This window comes from Thermobia domestica, chromosome 14 (assembly GCF_964235325.1).
Source record: "Thermobia domestica chromosome 14, izTheDome1.hap1.1, whole genome shotgun sequence".
Classification (NCBI taxonomy): Eukaryota; Metazoa; Arthropoda; class Insecta; order Zygentoma; family Lepismatidae; genus Thermobia; species Thermobia domestica.
In genome coordinates this window covers 135,579,696-135,599,016 of record NC_137467.1, presented here as the reverse complement: position 1 = coordinate 135,599,016, position 19,321 = coordinate 135,579,696, and the positions used below count along the sequence as shown (strand labels likewise).

The 19,321-nt window shown below is 36.5% G+C and overlaps 1 protein-coding gene across 1 annotated transcript in view; it reads right to left on the bottom strand.

Annotated features, from left to right (window-relative positions):
* Nucleotides 1-666: 666 nt before the first annotated feature.
* Nucleotides 667-19,321, bottom strand: part of Dbp45A (putative ATP-dependent RNA helicase Dbp45A) — a 134,977-nt gene continuing 116,322 nt past the window's right edge. Inside the window, exon 10 of the mRNA XM_081738858.1 lies at nt 667-1,006. Coding sequence (XP_081594984.1) covers nt 986-1,006 — 21 coding nt within the window. The 3' untranslated portion in view covers nt 667-985. The remainder of the gene's footprint in view (nt 1,007-19,321) is intronic.

Here is a 19,321-nt window from a genome sequence, read left to right as displayed (position 1 = left end):
GGTTCGAACGACATGAATGTAAGCAAAGTTCAAAAGTGGGTGAAACTGTTTAAGGACAAGAGAATGTTCATGATCAAACACGATCGGGTCATTCCTCTGTAATCACTAGCGATCTTGTACGTGCGGTAGAGATCAAGATTTGTGATAATACACGAATCATCATATTCCAGCTATCAGAGAATTTTTCACAAGCTTCAAGTTCCGTCCTTTTCAAAATTGTGTCGCAAGAATTGGCCTCCCAGGCGGATAACTTTCATGACACATCTGCAAAAGCTTTTCTCACGATGCGAGAAATATTTTAAACATCAACGGAACTCATGCTGAAAAGTAGTTGAAGGTATGTGCTATTTCCTAAAATATAATACACTCGAAATGTTTAGTAATTCTTTCCTTTCTAATTATAAAACGGACCTTACTTTAAAAATGACCCTCGTATATATAACTTCTGTCGAAGAATCCTGGGGTGTGTTTCTCATTAATCATATGGTCGAAAATCTAAAACACGTTTAGATTTGTTTTTTTCAAATTAATAATAAATAAATATATAATTCATTAATAAAAGTGCTGTGCAGTGTTGCTAATGAAACTACAAAACTGAAAGGGAAAACGAATTTTAAAAAGGAACAAAACGATCATCGTTTGATATCAAAGAAATGAAAGACTGGGTTAACTATGTACACAGTTTTTATCTATAATATATTACAAAACGGTTTACAAACTGACAATCAAATAAATGCATCACTTTCTTCCAGCAAAATGGCCAAAGGTACAAAAATAATTATTAATCCCTGAAACTTACATTGTATACAATTCACTCTGAAACGCTTAAAACAATTTGTTCATTAATAATGGATGTTAACAATCACTGCGAAAATATTAACACAAATAATTACTAAAAGATGTACCATTTCGATAATACCGATACGTCAAGATTTGGATATTACTACACTTACGATATAAGTGCATGATAAAATAGTTGTGTGTTCTACGTGGGCGTTATTGTTTCCTGGAAGTTAAGAAATTAGAAGAATGTAAACAACGACAAACTTTCTACTATTCTGAGAAAACTTGTTAAAAAGTTCTCAGTAAGAGAAGGGCGATATACACCAGCAGACCGTTGAACAATGTAATACAGGTAAGTAACTTTTAACACTCGAATATTTATCATTTTACCTAATATTTATTCAGTTTTACGAATTATACTTGCGCCTGCACTCAATTTTTCATATTTGTCATCATATTTCACATATTTAAGTTTACTGTCGTCATTTTACTCCACAGCTCATTTGTCTTACAAAATATTATGGAAGTCATAAATCAGTGACTTCGACGTGCTACGTATTGCTACGCGATATAATTTACTAAGTAATGCTGAATATTTGGCAATCGTCGACCATTATACTTAGGTAGTGCACATCATTTTGTAAGTATGGGCAAAGTAAACAAAATTTAGACAGTGCTCTTAATTTTGAAATACTTAAAAAACGTAAAAAAAAAAAAAAAAAAAAAAAGGGCGAAAGCGAGAAGAACTCTTTAACTGTATATGTTTCACCCAGAATGCTTCTAAACAAGAATAATTTTTGTTATTAAACATTTTGAGTTTTAACTCAATGTGTCTATTTATAACATTGATATTATCAATCGTAGTGAAAATATAAAACTAATTATTAAATTTAAAATTACCCTGCTGCCTGAGATGTAAACAAGTACCCATAATTATATGTATGATGTTTCAAAGACTGCGGTAAAGAAACTAGGAACATAACTTGAATATAAACACATTATTCTCATACCTTCCCTTACAAGAATTTTAATCTCTGTTGTCCATGGCATGTTCCACCAATGTACTATCCAAATCAATGCATGCCTGGAGACGAAGAGCAACGTTGTCACAAGCAGGTCGACAGAACCAAACTGGTATCCTGTGGAACTCTTCTGTGATACCTTCCCGTAGTTCGATCAAATTGCGTTATGTGATGTTAATGAGCATTGTCCTTATTTGAAACACCGCATAAGAAAAAGTCAGGTTGTGTTAAATCGGGAGATCGAGCTGGCTACTCCACAGAATACAAACGCACACGCTGTTCCACAGACAACCGTTCCGTCATCCTGTCTGGCATACAGGTACAATAACGGTTCTAAGTCCAGTGACTGTTATCCTCACTCTCAGGCTACACAATGTTGCCATATCGAATCTTTTTATCCAGAATTACAAATACTTGTCACTCAAACACCATATACATAATTATGGGCCACCCAGTACTTAACCTTAAACCGTATGCAATTCACCTTTAATTTTGTTTTTACATACGAACAAATTTAATGAACAGTTTGTTTTGAGTTCTAGCATACTATTTATTTGATTATCTCAATGTTAATGCTTAAAACAATTTGTTCATTACTAAAACAGATATTTAAAAGTATCTTAAAAACCTTAATACAAAAATAAGTCACAACTAAATTTCAAATCTATTTTACTGCTTGCAGACAAACATTAACCCTACAATGCATGATTTTTTTTATCTTCTGTGAAAAAAATAGTTTTGCAAGAGAATACAAAAATGAGTAACGGAAGTACCGGTACGCTTACTAGTACCATCTATGCGGAAACTGTGGAATTACAACTAGCTTCGAACGTTGCCAATCAGGTTCAACATGCATTAGCACCTACACACCGTTATGCACTAAAGCACATATTATTTACCATTATGACCCATATCTGTCCCACTATGCATTGTAAGGTTAATGTTTTCACTATCTGCTATATTTGGAAGTTCTTTACAGTGGAAATAGAACTATATACTTCTTCATGTTTTATAATATGATCTCTGATATTTTAAAAATATATATACACACTTACTTTATAAAATCCAAGTACTAGAATTTACACTCTCTCACTAGTCTACGAAGACAATTGCAGTCTCTAATCTTGACTACAATGAAATAAATAGTAGAAATAATAGTCTAGCAGACAATAATGAGACCCGTAAGAGTAATATAACCTTCTTCAAGCAATAATTAATCAAAATTTCGTTCAAGGAATACAAATTTAGCTATCAAGCTAATAGCAGCATAATAACAAGAAAACTTACTGTGGAGAGCTAGTTGAATTAAATAGCGATATTTACGAAGTGGCTAATGCGCTGATCAAGATCACAAATGTTCAAGATGAGAAAAGCATGAACTCTTGTCAGCATACATACCAAAATTTGCTACGTACGAGCGTTTTAAAACCACGATGTATAGTATGGTACTGCAATATGCTAATGTTCTTACCAATATTACTTTGTATGTGCACGAAATTTAATATCAGAAGCTGAGACACTAACCAGGTTTGTATACGAGGGATAGGATTTCCAGCAGATACTGATCCTGATGCATGTGCATCAGTTGTCGATGTCTTAGGACTGGTCTGTTTAAAAGAGGCTACTAGCCAGTATAAGAGATCAGTGCTGGACTTTAGAGCTCTGAAGCAGGATTTAAAAGGATATAATAGAGTGTATGCGAATAATGGAATCCGTATCACCATAGCTTATCAGGTAGCTTTGCAGAGTGAGAGAGACGAGCTTTTACAAGGGGAAAAAGTGATACTCTGGTCTTTTGACAAGGTGCCACATCCCGAATTTCCTATGAGTAAGTCTCCCTGCTTGTCACGAGTAAATAAAGGTTACAAGACAAAGAAGGAAGTGATATCTGATTCCGTTGCTCAACAGGATGGGATAGAACGTGGCCATACATAGGACAGGGGTATAGTAAAGCTTTACCCGATGTAGCATATTACGGAAGGTCTCAGACAGCGGAACCCGGCACTAATAAGACCCGTGAGTTGTGTGGCTATCCCCTAACTGTAACCATGAAAGAGAGCAGATATTTTTATCCACTCTTGGATATGATCAAGAAAACCCCGAGAATCAAGATAGCCTATGGAGTAGAGATAGGTAATGGTGGAATGAAGTATTTAACAGAGATAATGGCTTAAAATGTTTGTACAGGTTATTTCCAGTTTGATAAGACAGTTCCACCATGGTTGATCAGAGATTGTTTCCAGATATTAATAGACTGTATTGTTACGTTTAATACTACTATGTTATATTTCAGAACAATTATTTGTAATGTTTATATATATATATACACCTGAAATATTCACCTCAAATAACGTAAGTTTTTCTTTCAATATTCTTCTTTAGATATTTTGGTTTTGACCAGGCTGATTGTGATTTAGGATGGTTTCCCGATAGGCAAAAAATTATTGTAATTTCATTATACATTTCTTTTCCTTAAAGATATTTCCACAATATTACCGATCCTCTCATGTTAATGACATTATGTAGTTTAATTTCAAGTACAATTTGTTTCTCAGTCACCAGGTTTTACGGTATTCTTTAGTAGCAAATACAATTTGTTATGTATTAAAAAAATGTTCAGGTATAAAGATGATTTGAATGTATTTTTTGCTAACATGCCTGCATTCATTGTTTTGTATATCCATTTTATGATTGTCAAAGTACTCTAGCTAGAATACTACCCTTATCATTTCCATAATCATTTAATTATAAAGTCTCACTACTTATAAATCAAGAGAAACAATCTTTCATTTTATAAGGTACGACACAGTAGAGACTATAGTAAGATTGAGAGAATAAGTAGTATAATTCGAACGAATCCGCTACGACAGATACGTAGATTTAGACGGTTAGTGCGTTATTTTTATTGAGACAGTCGTTCAGCTATCCACTGGCGAGAGATTTAAAAAGACACGGGTCGTGCCCTCAGGCTCTTATTACACAAGTATTGTGGACTCAATCGTAAGTATGATCGTAACACGTACGTGTGTGCTTCTGATAACAAGTCGTTTGACTGATGCTTATTTATATCTGGGTGATGACTTTTGTTGTTGTTGTAACAAATAAACCATATTATATTCGGAAGAACTCACAGATAGCCGAAAGCCTCTTCTCGATGATAATGCCAGATAAGATGAGTGTAGTGACTCGCAGACCAAATTGTGTCAATTTTTTAGGCTTTCACTATAGGCAAGGAGCGTCGTGGAAGAACCAGGCAAGTGGTGTTGTTTCGTGGATACGCCCGGAGTGCGAGTCAAGGACTGAGTCGACCAGAATGGCAATTTGCACAGTAGGTCAGTTGTTTGCATTTCTTGACCCTGGGAAAGCAGGAGTATTTATGGCTTACATGGCTAGAAAGAATTTAGAGAAGGTCGATGTGATGACAGCCTTACGTAGTAACTACGATACGTTAACGTATCTTAGGGAGATAGGCATAGATCCTAGAGAAGTTGGCATTCCTAAACCTGATAGTAAAGGGAAAATTACACAGGTGTATAGGCATGGACACTGTCCTAAGGTATATACGCAAATAAGAAATACTTCTGACCAGAGTATATACACACTTGTTTATTAAAAACTAAATTCCAGTGTAACAGTTTCGACAACGTAACGTCGTCTTCATCAGACACTAACTAAGACGACGTTACGTTGTCGAAACTGTTACACTGGAATTTAGTTTTTAATAAACAAGTGTATATACTCTAGTCAGAAGTGTTTATTATTTCTTTAGTGAATTCCAGAGTCGTGATGGATAGAGTTGTATGCAAATAAGGTACGTCATGCGCGAGTTGAAACGTAGAAAGTGGAGTCGCATACATATGATGGATGATTTAATAGCGAGTAGGACGCCTTATATGGTGCGCTTCGCCTTAGGAGCCATTCACGGGAAATTGTTCTATGTTAAGACCATTTATTGATAGTTGTTAAATTTCTATAGGGTTAACTAACCCTAGTGATAAGCCTGTATTGTTGAAGTTTATTAAGTCGAAAATTTTAGAACCAAATCGTATTTTAGTCACATTAAACACAGATTCTTGGGAAGCAATTAAAGAAATTCTAGATGAGAATTATGCTATACATGATCTATTGATTATTATGCTTGTTTGTTGTTTTCTGCCAGGCAAGGCTAGAATGAGACTATTGGCTCATGGGCTAGCAAATTGGATTTAATTCGAGCTGATCTGAAAGCTGCTGCTTCGAAAAATTGTAGTGAAACTGAAAGAGCCAGTGCTCACGCACTTATTCCTCGCATTCAAACAGAAATTCGTCGCAAAAGTAGCGATAAAGGTAAATTCGGAACTTAGTTGATTTCACTCTTGTTGAAGAGTTGTACATTTTGTCTCAGAGACGAAAGCCATTAGAATCTAGAACTGAAGATGAGGTAAATTCTTCACACTATAGTCATGGTAAGTCAGATAAGAAAAGAAACAGGAAGTTTTCCCATAATCGGAGTTCCGAAAATAAACCCAGAGCTTCGCATAACTACTCGTCCTCGTAGCGACAGTGCTAAATTTAAGAAAAAGGTTCATTGTTTAGATTGTGAACATCCAGTAGACTCATGATAATAATCACGATGATCATTGTAATGAAAGTAATAATATAATTGTCGATTCCAATTCTTGTTGTGCTTTACGTCCTACACTCATCATTACCATAAAATACATACTCATACATGTGCGAACAAACGCACCCATGTTCATTCCTGCGAGAACAGTTCTCCGCGTCGAACTGTGTCGTCCAGCACGCAGCACTTCTCCGCGTCACCTTCAGCTCCGCCCAGTGCGGTCTTCCTCCGTGCCGCCCATTGTGTTTCCCCTTAGCGCCATCCAGCGCGCAGTCCTCCGCGTCGCCCAGTGTATGTCCTCAGCGCCGCCAAACGCGCAGTTGTCCGCGACATAAACTAAGAAATTTTTCGCCGCGTCATCATCCCTTCAATGATACACATGAATGTACTTTAAGAACTAAATGCCGTGCTGAACATAGCACTAAGGCACAACCGTGCCGTCAGAAAACATCTTTGTGTTGTTTGTCGAAACAACTCTTAGTCCCTGCACGCAGTGAAAAAAGTAGTTAAAATAAAGACAGAATACTGGAATTGGATTTTTGTCTAAACTTCGGCAGATGGTGTATTCCTGCCTGACGCAATAGTGAAAAAAATTAAACAAATGTGTTACTAGTATTCTGAATTTGACCGAGAATGAAGTAGACATACAAATTCCTCCAGTATCATTAGATTTGAATCAAGAAGTGATACGACGAGTTCTTATACCGTTTATGTACTGCACAAGTTTGATAATGTAAATCTAAATAAAGGGTTAACCGTTTATGTACTGCACAAGTTTGATAATGTAAATCTAAATAAAGGGTTAAAATTGCGTTTACAGTTGCTGTGAAGAATATCACGATTTATTTTATTTAGACAGTGACAAATTCTCATATACAGATGTGATCCAACATAGCATATCACTCATCCCGATAAACGAGGTACTGTTATGACTTAGAAACCCATGCCGTATTCCCGAGGTTTATAAAGCAGAAGTGCAAAATCAAATTGATAAAATGTTAGATGAAGGTATAATTACCTCAAGTAAGAGTCCTTGGAATTTTACTATACTGATAGTGTCGAAAAAAATGGATGCAGCCGGAGAACCGAAGATTTGTATATGTTTACATTTGCGAAGGCTAAATCAGATTACAATTGGAGATATTTTTCCTTTGCCAAATATCACTGAGATTTTATATCAATTAGGACGATCTAGGTACTTCACGACCTTAGACTTAGCTAGTTCGTACCAATAAATAAGAATCAGACCTGAAGACCGTAGTAAGACCGCCTTCAGTACTCCATATGGTCATTATGAATATAATCGAATGAGTTTTGGATTATGCGGTGCCTCTGCAACTTTTCAGAGAATGATAAATATTGTCCACCCGGACTGCAAGCATAGAAATGCTTTAGTTACCTTGATGCTTGTTGTATTTATAGTAGAGATTTAAAGGAACATATGTTTTGACGGAAACTTGTGTTTGACAGATTTCGAAAATACAATCTCAAACTTCAACTGACAAATGGACGGACTCAGGGTAAAAGGTAACAAGTCATTTTTATTCATTTTTCAGGAGAGTCATCTTATTCCCTTTTACCCAGTGTGGATTCCATTGTAGCTTAATTATTTCCTTTTGCACGTCCCTTGTACTTGTTTTTGGTCACGTTTTTTTCATAGGGCTTTTCATACAAAAAAGCGCCATTTAAAATACTACAACTCTGTGCTAAAAACCGAAAATTGTAATAAAAAAGTGACTTGTTACCTTTTACCCTGAGTCCGTCCAAATGTGTATTGCTCAAAAATGGTCACGTACTTATATCAGACTCCAGATCAAGGTCTTAAACCAGACCCTCGTTTAATTGAGAAACTGTTGCATTTTCCTCAGCTGAAAAATGTGAAGCAATTATGTGGATTTTTTAGACTATCGTAGATTTATCGAAGGCTATAGCAATATAGCCAAACCTCTCACCTCTTTGCTCAAGAAAGACGTTTCATTCAATTGGGGAACCAAACAAGAATTAGCTTTTCAAAATTTGAAAGAAAAATTGACATCACCTCCTCTCCTTCAATATCCCGACATGAGTTGTCGATTCATCATTACCTGTGACACCTCAGAGGTCGCGATAGGTGCTATCTTGCCTCAGGACCAAATCTGTCAGGGCAAACCAAACGCCTACGCTAGCCGTACCCTTAATTGTGCTGAAAGAAATTATTCTACAACCGAATATGAATTACTTGCGATAGTTTGGGCAGCCAAAGTATTTCGTCCATATATCTTCGGAAAAGAAACTACCTTTGTGACAAATCACAAACTTTTTTTACTTTGGGTATTTAATGTAAAAGACCCTAATAGTCGACTTTTAAGATGGAGAATCAAATTAGAGGAATATAACTATAAAACTGTTTACAAATCTTGCATCCACGACACTAATGCTGAATCATTAAGTCGTATTGCTTATTTAGATCCAGGACGACATTCTCCCCTTGACGAAGAAACGAAAGGTAAGGTTATCTGAGTTTCACAACCTTCCTACGGGCAGACACCAAGGTATCCATGGAACTATAGCCAAAATTAAAACGTACTTAGAATTGAACAATATCAATCACAAAACATGGACAACTAAACACCGATGTTGAAGAATACATCAAGAAATGTTAATCGTGTCAAAAGAATAAACTAACAGAACCTAATGTCAAACTTCTCTTTGGTTGTCACAACTCCTGACGTAGTTTTTGAGAAATGCGCTTTAGATATCGGAGGGCCGTTTCGAGAGAGTTCTCTTGGAAACTAATAGTTCTCTTAACATGTTAACGCGAATTATCGAAGATATGGAATTTACTCTTCCATTAAATCATATACATAAAGTTACAGATTTACAATATGCCAGCCAATGCCGAATTGCACGGCCGACAGTGGCAATTTCTTATCAAATTCAAGAAATTCCCTTCGAAGATGGTATCCACAGTTTCAAGAGATAGGATGCCTGTATAAAAGGAAAACCACTGGTAGGTGGTTCGTGGCAGAACGGTAAGGAAAGCACGCGAGTGATACGTTTGTGGCACCTTTTACGGAAGAAGCTAGAAGAAACCGTATCACCAAGTGCTGTGATAGAATTGCAACCAGATGATCACCATCGACTTTTTGAATTGTAATAAAAATACTAAAAGTTGTTAAATTTATGAGACTAGCTGTTACGAGTTCATCATTCGCTAAAAAGACTAGGAGAGCCATCTACAGGGGGAAATTTAATTCGTAGCTAAGTTGACGTTCAAATTTTGTACACATTTAGTGAGAGTTCGCATCGAACAACGTATCTACTCTCTACACCCTGGGTTCAAGCAACTATATCTTTGAAACCAACTAAGGTAGAGTCACGAGATATGTATCATTTTGCTCAGTGAAGTGTTTCTCCGCTTAATACTTTAGATTTTTATTTTTTATTATTTTTTTTTTTGCAATAACTTGGTTTCCTTGAAGTTTAAAGAGAAATAATTCAGTTATTTTTCTCCAGTACAAGAATGAAATTTTTACTGAATATGAACGAAAGTATACTAAACAAAAGTGCAGTAGTATTTTTAAAATTAATTTTATAGTTAATTTACACTATGATATTTTGTTACATGTTTCGATCTCTATCCGTAACTCAATTAGCGAAGAACGGAAAGCACTGAAGTATGCTATTTTGAATGACAATATCAACAACGTATACAGTTTTATTTCAGATTCAGGCAAAATATCCGAAATTACAATACCAAAATACTCATATTTTATATGATCAGTTATCATTCAGCTGCTGCGACGTTGCCCCATGGAACTACATGACGTCAGCGTTGAGTGCCGCGTTGGAAACAGAAATTATGGCAGTTTATAATAAATGCAAGATCATCTTTTTGATTTGGACAAACAAAACAACGCACCACAATTTTCGTTCTCCCAATCCGTCAATGCTTAAGGGTGTCTGAAAAAACTGTGGAGCGTGTTTCAAGTGAGTATCGCAGTGATAGCTTCTGGAATCCCCTCTCAAAAAACAGGTTCACCGTCAAACAAGTTAGTTATAGATGAATTTCTTCAAGAATGTATTCACCGAAAGCTTCACGAATTTTGTGTCTGAAAACAGTATTCAATGGTAGAGAAACTCTTGGAACAAATAAGAAAGGACTTTACTGACGCTCCGGAAATAAACGAAATTTCGTTGGGGCGTGCGTTGCGAAAACTGGGATTTCGGTATAAAAAAATTAATAAGAAACCAGTTTTAATGGAAAGTGATAAGATTGCTGGGCAAAGAGATCAATTTCTACGTTTGTTGAAATTTTACAGACGTAACAATTTGAGTATCTTTTACACAGATGAGTGTTGGTGCAGTGCGAACCATTCTGCTAAGTATGGATGGCAAGAGCAAATTCTCCCAGAAGTGGACACGTCAGTGTATGACAACTACCGGAGTGGTGTTCAACAGGTTTCGGGATGGAGGGGCCATTCGTACTTCTTCCGGTGCTGAGAAGAGGGTAATTATGCTACATATTGGCAACGAAGAGAAATTTCTTGATGGAGCCGAAGGTTGATTTGTTGGATTACCATTCCGAGATGAACGCCAAACACTATACGCATCAATCAGCTTTTGCCGGACAAATCAGTCGTGGTTTTAGATCAAGCACCGTATCACACCATGTTCCTGAATCCTGAAACTCGAAACTGAACTATGCGATGGAAAAAAGACAACATAATTAAATGGCTGGAGAAAAATAAAATTCGTATTACGTTTAATTTTCAGTGAACTTTCCAAAAGTATGCTATTGAATATCAGCTGGCCTCATTTCAAGGAGCAGGAACGTCTTCTAAAAACAGTTGTGCGAAATACTGAAAACAAAACCATCAAACTTTTGTGGCTTCCTGTGGCACATTGCGAACTGAACCCTATATAGCTGATATGGTATTATACAGAAGGCTGTTTCATCCTGATGGTAGAAATTTGCAGTCGCCACCAGAGACGCTAGTTTCGCGTCAGCAACGTGACGCACGCAGTACGGAGTAGCTAGACACTTGTGTACAAGCCGTAAAGAGGAGAGACGTGTGTGAGCAGAATGCCGCCGAAAATCGACCCTTTTTGGGAGGGCTACCTAATAGCACTTTCTGATATAGGCTACAGCTATAGCCGAATAAGAACACAGTGCAAGAAGAAAGGTTTCACAGTGTCTGATAAGGGAATTAATGCAGCCATCCATCGCAATGCAAACCGCCAAAAATAGAAGATCACTACTACAGTGCGCAAGAATATTTGAACGTTGACTTGGGATCCTTCATAATCAACACACAAGATTCGGATGAAGCTTCAAGCAGTAGCAGTGATGGTAAAATCCTGGATTCGGACGAATAAACAATTTAAAGTGTATGCTTGATTAAATGTGTGCAATCTCTTGAAAAAAAATGTTTATAGAATTATGCACAGCATTTTTTAAAAGTAGAATTTGTTACATTATTTTATTCTCCTGTTAAATCACCCTCGCCTTCTTTTCTCAAGAGACAGAATGTCCGGCAACAAAGGGATTGCAACGAAGATGTAATTTATATTGTCTCAAGACTAATTGGAAGGTTAATTGTTATTATTGAAAAGTCACTATTTTTGTGTTAATTTCAGAAGAAAATTAAACGTAATTTGACATATGCGACTAGAAAACTTGATAATACTTTCAAAACACAGAAAACATTTTCGACCTACTGTACTTATGTGTTACATTCTTCCAAAGGATCTTTTATTTGTCATTTAAGCAAATAGGAAAAAATTAATTTGCTTTAAGTTATAAGTGGATGGGCCCCCTTACTTTTTGTCATTTATTATATCCCCCAAGTTTTCGTCTCATATGGAATGATGCTCTTCAGTTGCAACGCAAAATTTTCGTTAACAGTACTCTTCTTGGTAGCACAACAGTACTCTTTTTCGTAGCACCCAGCAGAGAGAATCAAGAGGTGTCGCCGTGTCACACTCGAAACAAAGACAGTATGGTGACGTGAGTTAGAGTAATAAAATAATCCCTAAAAATCGATTATCATTTGCAGTGAATTGAAGATTTTATGTTACGACAATTTCTAAAATAAGTGAAAAACCGTAGTTACATTGGATTATATCCATATAGTGTGACATTAACAATTTTTATTGGTAATTTAACATGAATCAGCATTATGTACTGGAGTAGGAGTACAAAAGGTGATATAAGCTAGCCCGCGAGAAGAAGGGTGGTTCGCTACAAAACAATGGTGCCCTAGGACGATTTTCAACGAGTTCTCATATATTTAGTTGGATAATAGATAGTGACTGTCCATCCAACATCGTGACAATGAAAATATTAAGTATAAATATTTGGAAATAAATCTCCAAATACAATCATCCAACGATTGCGTCAACTTATCGAAAGTGAACGCCAAAACCTTAAACTTACATTTACGCATAATGTCATGAGAAAGCTGGAATAGAATAAAACTCTCATTATGTCGTCTTAAAAATAAGAGTGCTCTAATAACATATTGATCCACAAATTGGATATTATCATCTACAATTCCACTATTCCCCGAATAGTTATTGGTGCGTGTGAATTAGTGAAAAATATATATATATAAAAGAGCAAAAGCCAAAGTGAAATGTGTGCAAGTGCTATATTCGTGTAATTGAAAATATAAGCCGGCATTTCGATAAAATATCATTTTTGTTATTGAGCTTTTATTTTTTTTTCTTATAATATGGGCTATCGGAAATATTACAATTTCAATATTCTTAAGCATGGTACGTAAGTATTTCATAAATATGTGAATTGAAACTTTTGAAAAATGAAATATATCAATTCATCCCACGTCTAGGCATTTGATTCAAACAGAGCAAAATCTCATTTCAATAAACATATTTTGAGTGAAATCATTATACATATGTGTTAAAGGTAAATATTGAGTGATTAATTTTTATGGTAGTGTTTTCATAAATTGTTTCTTTCTTCAATCACGAAGTCGAAGCCATTAGTCATACAACTGTGCTATGGTTCAAATCTTGATATGCAGCATGCACAGATTTCCCTTGATCAAACCAACAGTGGTAAGTAACTAGTACGAGGTATAACGTTGGATTAATCTGGTGAACGCTATATGCTGAACCAACTCTGGTTAAAGAAATGCTGCACTAAACAGGAATCGAACCGAATTCCGTTAAGAAAAAGGCGTACCGAACAAGACACGAACCCCTACCGGTTAAAAAGTCAATATCCTTTTATAGTGAAAGTCTATAAAAAAGGAAATTCTGATTGAAGTAATTATTATATTGTTTAGTGAATCCGCAAACGTGCTTAGGTCTTCTATAGATATTTCATCGTACTTTGAAAGACTGATTTTTACCGATGAATGCATATTTCATTTGTGTAGGAAAAGTTAACAATATTCGAATATGTGGATAAAATATCCATATCCTATAAACCTGTTATAGAGGTAGCGTGTAACTCCCCAAAGTTAACATCTTTTGTGCTGTGTCGTGATTCGATGCATATGGTTCGTTTTTCTTTTGGGAACAAACTGTAACGGGTGTAGCGTTCCTGGAAATGCTCATTAGATAGGTGCTGCCCCCAAAAAATTAGAACAGTGCTGATTTCATATTGCAAATGGATAGATATCCGCCCGATTTACACCAACATACCAGAATATTTTTAAATCAGCAATGTAGTCCAGTTTACGTGCTCCAATTAAGAAGAAGACTATGTGAAAAAAAAAAAAACTCGTATGGTAAAAGTTCTATTAAGTTTACAGATGATACAAGGTTGCCTAGATCATTTTCGGAACTAACCTGTTCTTTTGATTATTAAAAGTATATTATGACAGACGATCTAATCAATCACATAACTGCTCAAACAAACTCGTGTGTACGAAAGATTAAAAAACTGCTTCTTTGCATGCCGATCGTCAGTTGGGTCAGTTACAGAAGCGTCCACTAGGCGACAGCACGGATGACCAGGGCGGTCTTCTCGTGACCCAGCACGAACTCATCGTTTTCTGTAGTGATGCGCGATTGCGAGAGGTTCTAACAATCGAAAGGTTCCTTTCGATTGTTGCATTCGCTAAGGGAAATCGTCTGCAATTGTTTGTATTAACGAGCAGGAGCAGGTTTCAACTTGAATATTCGTACTTCGCTTTTATTGGCTCGCGCCAATTCCATACAGTCTAAGGCCAATTTTGTTATTTCTTGCACAAAAACAGGTTTTCGCGATTATCAACATTTTGTTCATGGCACACCAATAAAGATTATAGCAAGTGTTGTGGAACAGATGTTCTTGTTTAATGTATGGTATGTATAATCAGATTGGAAAGAAAAGGAAAGGAAGATGGACTGTGCAATACATAAACGCTGCTTAACGCTATTTAATTCTTTCCATAAACAATGCTACAACACGCGACAAAGAGAACTGAAAGCAGCCCGTGTTGAATTACATAACCTAATTTAAAGTTTCGTTTCTTATTGGAAATTGTTCTTCATCCTTTTATATATAGACATTATATGTATTCTCAAGATAGAGAACGACACGAATAATTGATTTTGCCTTCGGTGCGAGCGGTGGGGTCACTTGGTCGAAAAAATGTAACAGCTTTCTCAGATCAGCCATCCTGAATGAGGTTTTTCCTGGGTTTTCCTCACTCACACCAGGTAAATGCCGGGATGGTACTTAACAAATAGGTCCCAGCATGCCGCATCCTTCCCTGCCCATTCCTTTCTTCCTTCCGTCTCCCCGGGTGATGTGCTCGCCGAGGGACATCATCCCTCAGACGTTACGGGCTTAAGGCAGTTGCTGCCGGTAATGCCCATAAAAATGTATCAATCAATAACGAATAATTGAACTTTCGAATGTTTAGTTTTAACGGCCTTTCCAACAGCAAGACTATGTGAGGCGTAGATCTACAGCTTGACATGGTGTAATCGCTACCGCTCTTGCCTTTGGTGCGAGCAATCCCGGGTTCGATTCCCGGTGGGGTCACTTGGTCGAAAAGGTGTAATAGCTTTTTGAGAGGTATTTCCTAACCGTGCTTCCTGCTTGGATGAATAGGATATAGCTGTGCTGCATGTTTCGATGAATATATTTGCAATCTTATATGAGGATAACATGTGTTACCAAACAGAAGAGAAAAACTTGCATAGTAACTTGCCTTGTATGGCGTCAAGATATCTAGAAAAACAAGGTGAAATATCTAGGGATCACGCTAGATCAAACACTTAAATGGAAATTCCATAGACAAAAGCCACTGCAGAAAGCAGACGCTAAGATGCATTAACTGATGCCTCTCTTCGGACACGTTAGCAAACTAGAGATTAAACTAGAACTGCTTCTCCTCAGTCATAAACCATTCTACTCCGATATAGAGACATATGCAGCAAAAAAGGTCAAAACATATATATATATATATTTAGGTTAAAAGAGGAAAGCAAAGTACTACTGTATAGACTAAACCGACAAATGGTGGGGTAACTGGATGAGATATACTAAGTGTACTGCCTGTTTGGATGAACAGAATATAACTTCTCTGCATTTTTCGATAAACAGAATATCTCTGCAATTCAATATGAGGATAACAAGTCGTCGGTATTGCATTACCCCCTATGTGGCATTTTTTCACTTTTTGATGTTTTGGTACCAGTTTATAGGTTTATATATTGCACGTACTTTAGAAAAGGCGTTATGTGGAATTAAATTTTATTTTTTGATATATGACAGTTTTTCAATACCAGTTATGTGATACAAGAATTTAAAACCCGCTATGTGCCATTTTGTGACACATACCGGATTTTGCACTTTAATTTCATGAAGGGCATCCTGATAATAATAATAATAATAAAAACACACATACGGTGTTTTCAAGCGGCATTTTTTATGCGGTTTCTCTATGAAACGTCTACAAATGGGGTTTAACAATATCTGTGCTGCTTAGCTCGTCCACACGCAACAATAACTTATAATATAGTAAAAGGAAATTGAACATTTTTAGCCTTAAGAACGGCTACACTGTTCGCAGTTTTTATCACGAGACTTCCAGAAATTGAAAGGAAATAAAGCTGCATTGTCATTTATTGTTTTCAATTGTGTGTTTATCAGGGATAAGGCATAATATCGACAGCATTAAGCTACTGTATCTTTGCTGTTTTGACTTGTAGCTACTATAACAGAATGGAAGAAGGGTTATGAACCCAAGAAATACTTCTACTTGTGTATTTACTTGAAGAGCATGACGACAACAGGGAAGATAGTGAAGTGCATGTTTCTGTTGAACTGCCAGTTATTTCTCAAGACCAGTTGTCATCTTTGATCAATGAATCCAGCCTTCCAGTGAAAGTATTTGAGACTGTATCTTCGCCCACCCAAGATGTTTGTGAAGTTGAGACGATCGCAGATCAAAGTGCTAATATTATAAATAATGATCAGGACAGCATTGAAAATGCGAGTGTTCCAGTGGAAGATTCTGAGTTTGTTGGTTTACTGTCTGAAAATGCAAAGAATTCCGAGAAAGACATCATACGAAAGCCAAGCTCAGTTTTAGGTGAAAGTAACGCGAGTACTGGATTTGCATCCACACGAAAACGGAAATCTCGCATATCATTCAGAGAAGACAATAAACTGAAGAGAATGAAACGTGAGAAGTATATTGGATTTACGAAATGAGCAGAAGGAAAGCAGAAGCAGAACAAGGAAGTTCTTGAACGTAAGATGGGACCAAGGTGTAACCACGACGCTACGAGCGCAAAGTCAAACCGCACCCTCCTTTCTGGCAGCATATCTGAAGAAAGAAGGAAAATAATCTTTAGAGAGTTCTGGGATAATCCAAGTTGGCCTCAGAAGAAGGAGTTTGTGAAATCAGTGACTGATTCAAGAAAACCCATAAAAAGACGCAAGAATGACTGCACTAGTAGAAAGCAAGAAGGCCATGACTGCAATTTGAAGAATGACGAAGGAGTGAAAGTCTTGGTGTGCCGTCAGTTCTTCTTACACACTTTAGGAATCAAGAAGGACATGTTTCAGCATTGGGTACGGGATGAAAGTCTGCATGAGAAAGTAGATTTGATTTGATGAAGATTTGAATGAAGAAAGTGAGAAAACATCGAAAAATGCAGCGAGCTTAGCGAAGTACAAAAGCTCAACCGTAGAAATATCTGCTCTGGAAAAATGGTTGAATTTGCTTCCGAAAGTGCACAGTCATTATTGCTGTTCTTCCTCAACAAAGACCTATGTTGAAAGCACCTTTTACAGCATAGCACACATGTATCGAACGTATTGTCAATGGTGTTTGGATACTAACAATGTAGCATGCAGTATTCGGATGTTTGAAAAAATGCTAAACAATAAAAGCATTGCAATTTTTCAACCTAGAAAAGATCTCTGTGACACTTGCTACCAATATGACAGCGGAAATATGCCCCAAAACGAATACGATGATCACAGACGCAAGAAAGAAGAGGCTCAGGCAGCAAAAAAGCAAGCAAAGGAGTCTGCAAGTGAAAGTAAAATCGTTACTGAAGTTGATCTTGAAGCAACTCTTCTATGTCCTAGGTTGAAAGTCAGTGCTCAATATTATAAACAAGAGCTGCAGATCCACAATTTTACAATTCACAGATTAAATGATGAGGCAGTTAATCTCTATGTATGGCATGAAGGAAATGGAGGAGTGACCAGTAACAAATTCATACTTCCTGAGACGTGCAAATATCTAGTGATTGTTTCAGATTGTTGCAACTACCAAATTCGCAATAAAACTCTTTCAAGTATGTTGTCTGAGTTGGCACAAAAGAGAACAATGAAAATAGAGCAATTATTTTTGGAAAAAGGATATACGTATATGGAAGTAAATTCCGTTCATTCTTCTCTGAAGCATTACTTCCAGCCACCAGTTCTATCACCCAGTGATTATGTGTCCAGGATGATACTATCAAGATTTTGGGGGAAAATCACCAGTCATCAAAACCTTAGATTATACCTTCTTCAAAGATTTTGACTATCTTCTCTGCAGTCCATACGACCTGGCCGAAAATCAGGGGATCCAGTCGTGACAGAGCTAAGAGCTCTTTTGTATGAAGTAGATGGTTCCATAAAATACAAACTTCGACACACCGACGACTGGGAGAGCATTCCACAAAGAAAAATCCAGCGTAAGACATGTCAACTAGCACAGCTGCACGTCAAACCAATTGCAATTTCACAAGGCAAATATCAGCAGCTACAGGAATTATGTGCTTTTCTTGATGATCAGGATATCCGGAATTTTTATCAGTCCTTAGCACACTGACTTGTAAATTATCGTTGCATAAGTTTTGGAGGGAGATCAAAATGTACACAGTACACTAGTATACACTTTTATTGACAGTTAATTTTTGTGCATTTTGCTCATTTACTTGTGGTTATCTCAATATTCAAATCATTAATACCTTGATAAATAACGAGTTGATTCTGACCACTGGACTCCAAAAGTTATGAAGTTGGTTTGGGAAAGAATCAGTGTGAAGTAGTGTGATGACAAGTGGCATAAGATACAAAAAACTCAACAGTTAATTACTAAACTATTAATGATTTCGATATTGAGACACCACAAGTAACTAAGCAAATTGCACAACAAATTACACTGTCAATCAAAGTGTATAGTGCTAGCAATGTTGCTACGGACTTCCCGACTATTGCGATTTAAATTCATCAATGTTTCGTTCCAAGGAGGATTAATTTTATCCTGAGCAATAACGAAGACAGAACAATCGGTCTGTTTATTATTTCATTAGATCGGTGTCACTTTTTATTGTATCCGGATAATAAAATTTCACATTAATCTTTCTTTAAAAATCTGTGATGTCACTGTTGCTTCAAAAAATCACTTTTTCATGATAAAATTCTGAAATATTGTAAAACATAATTTTTATTTACAACAGTGGT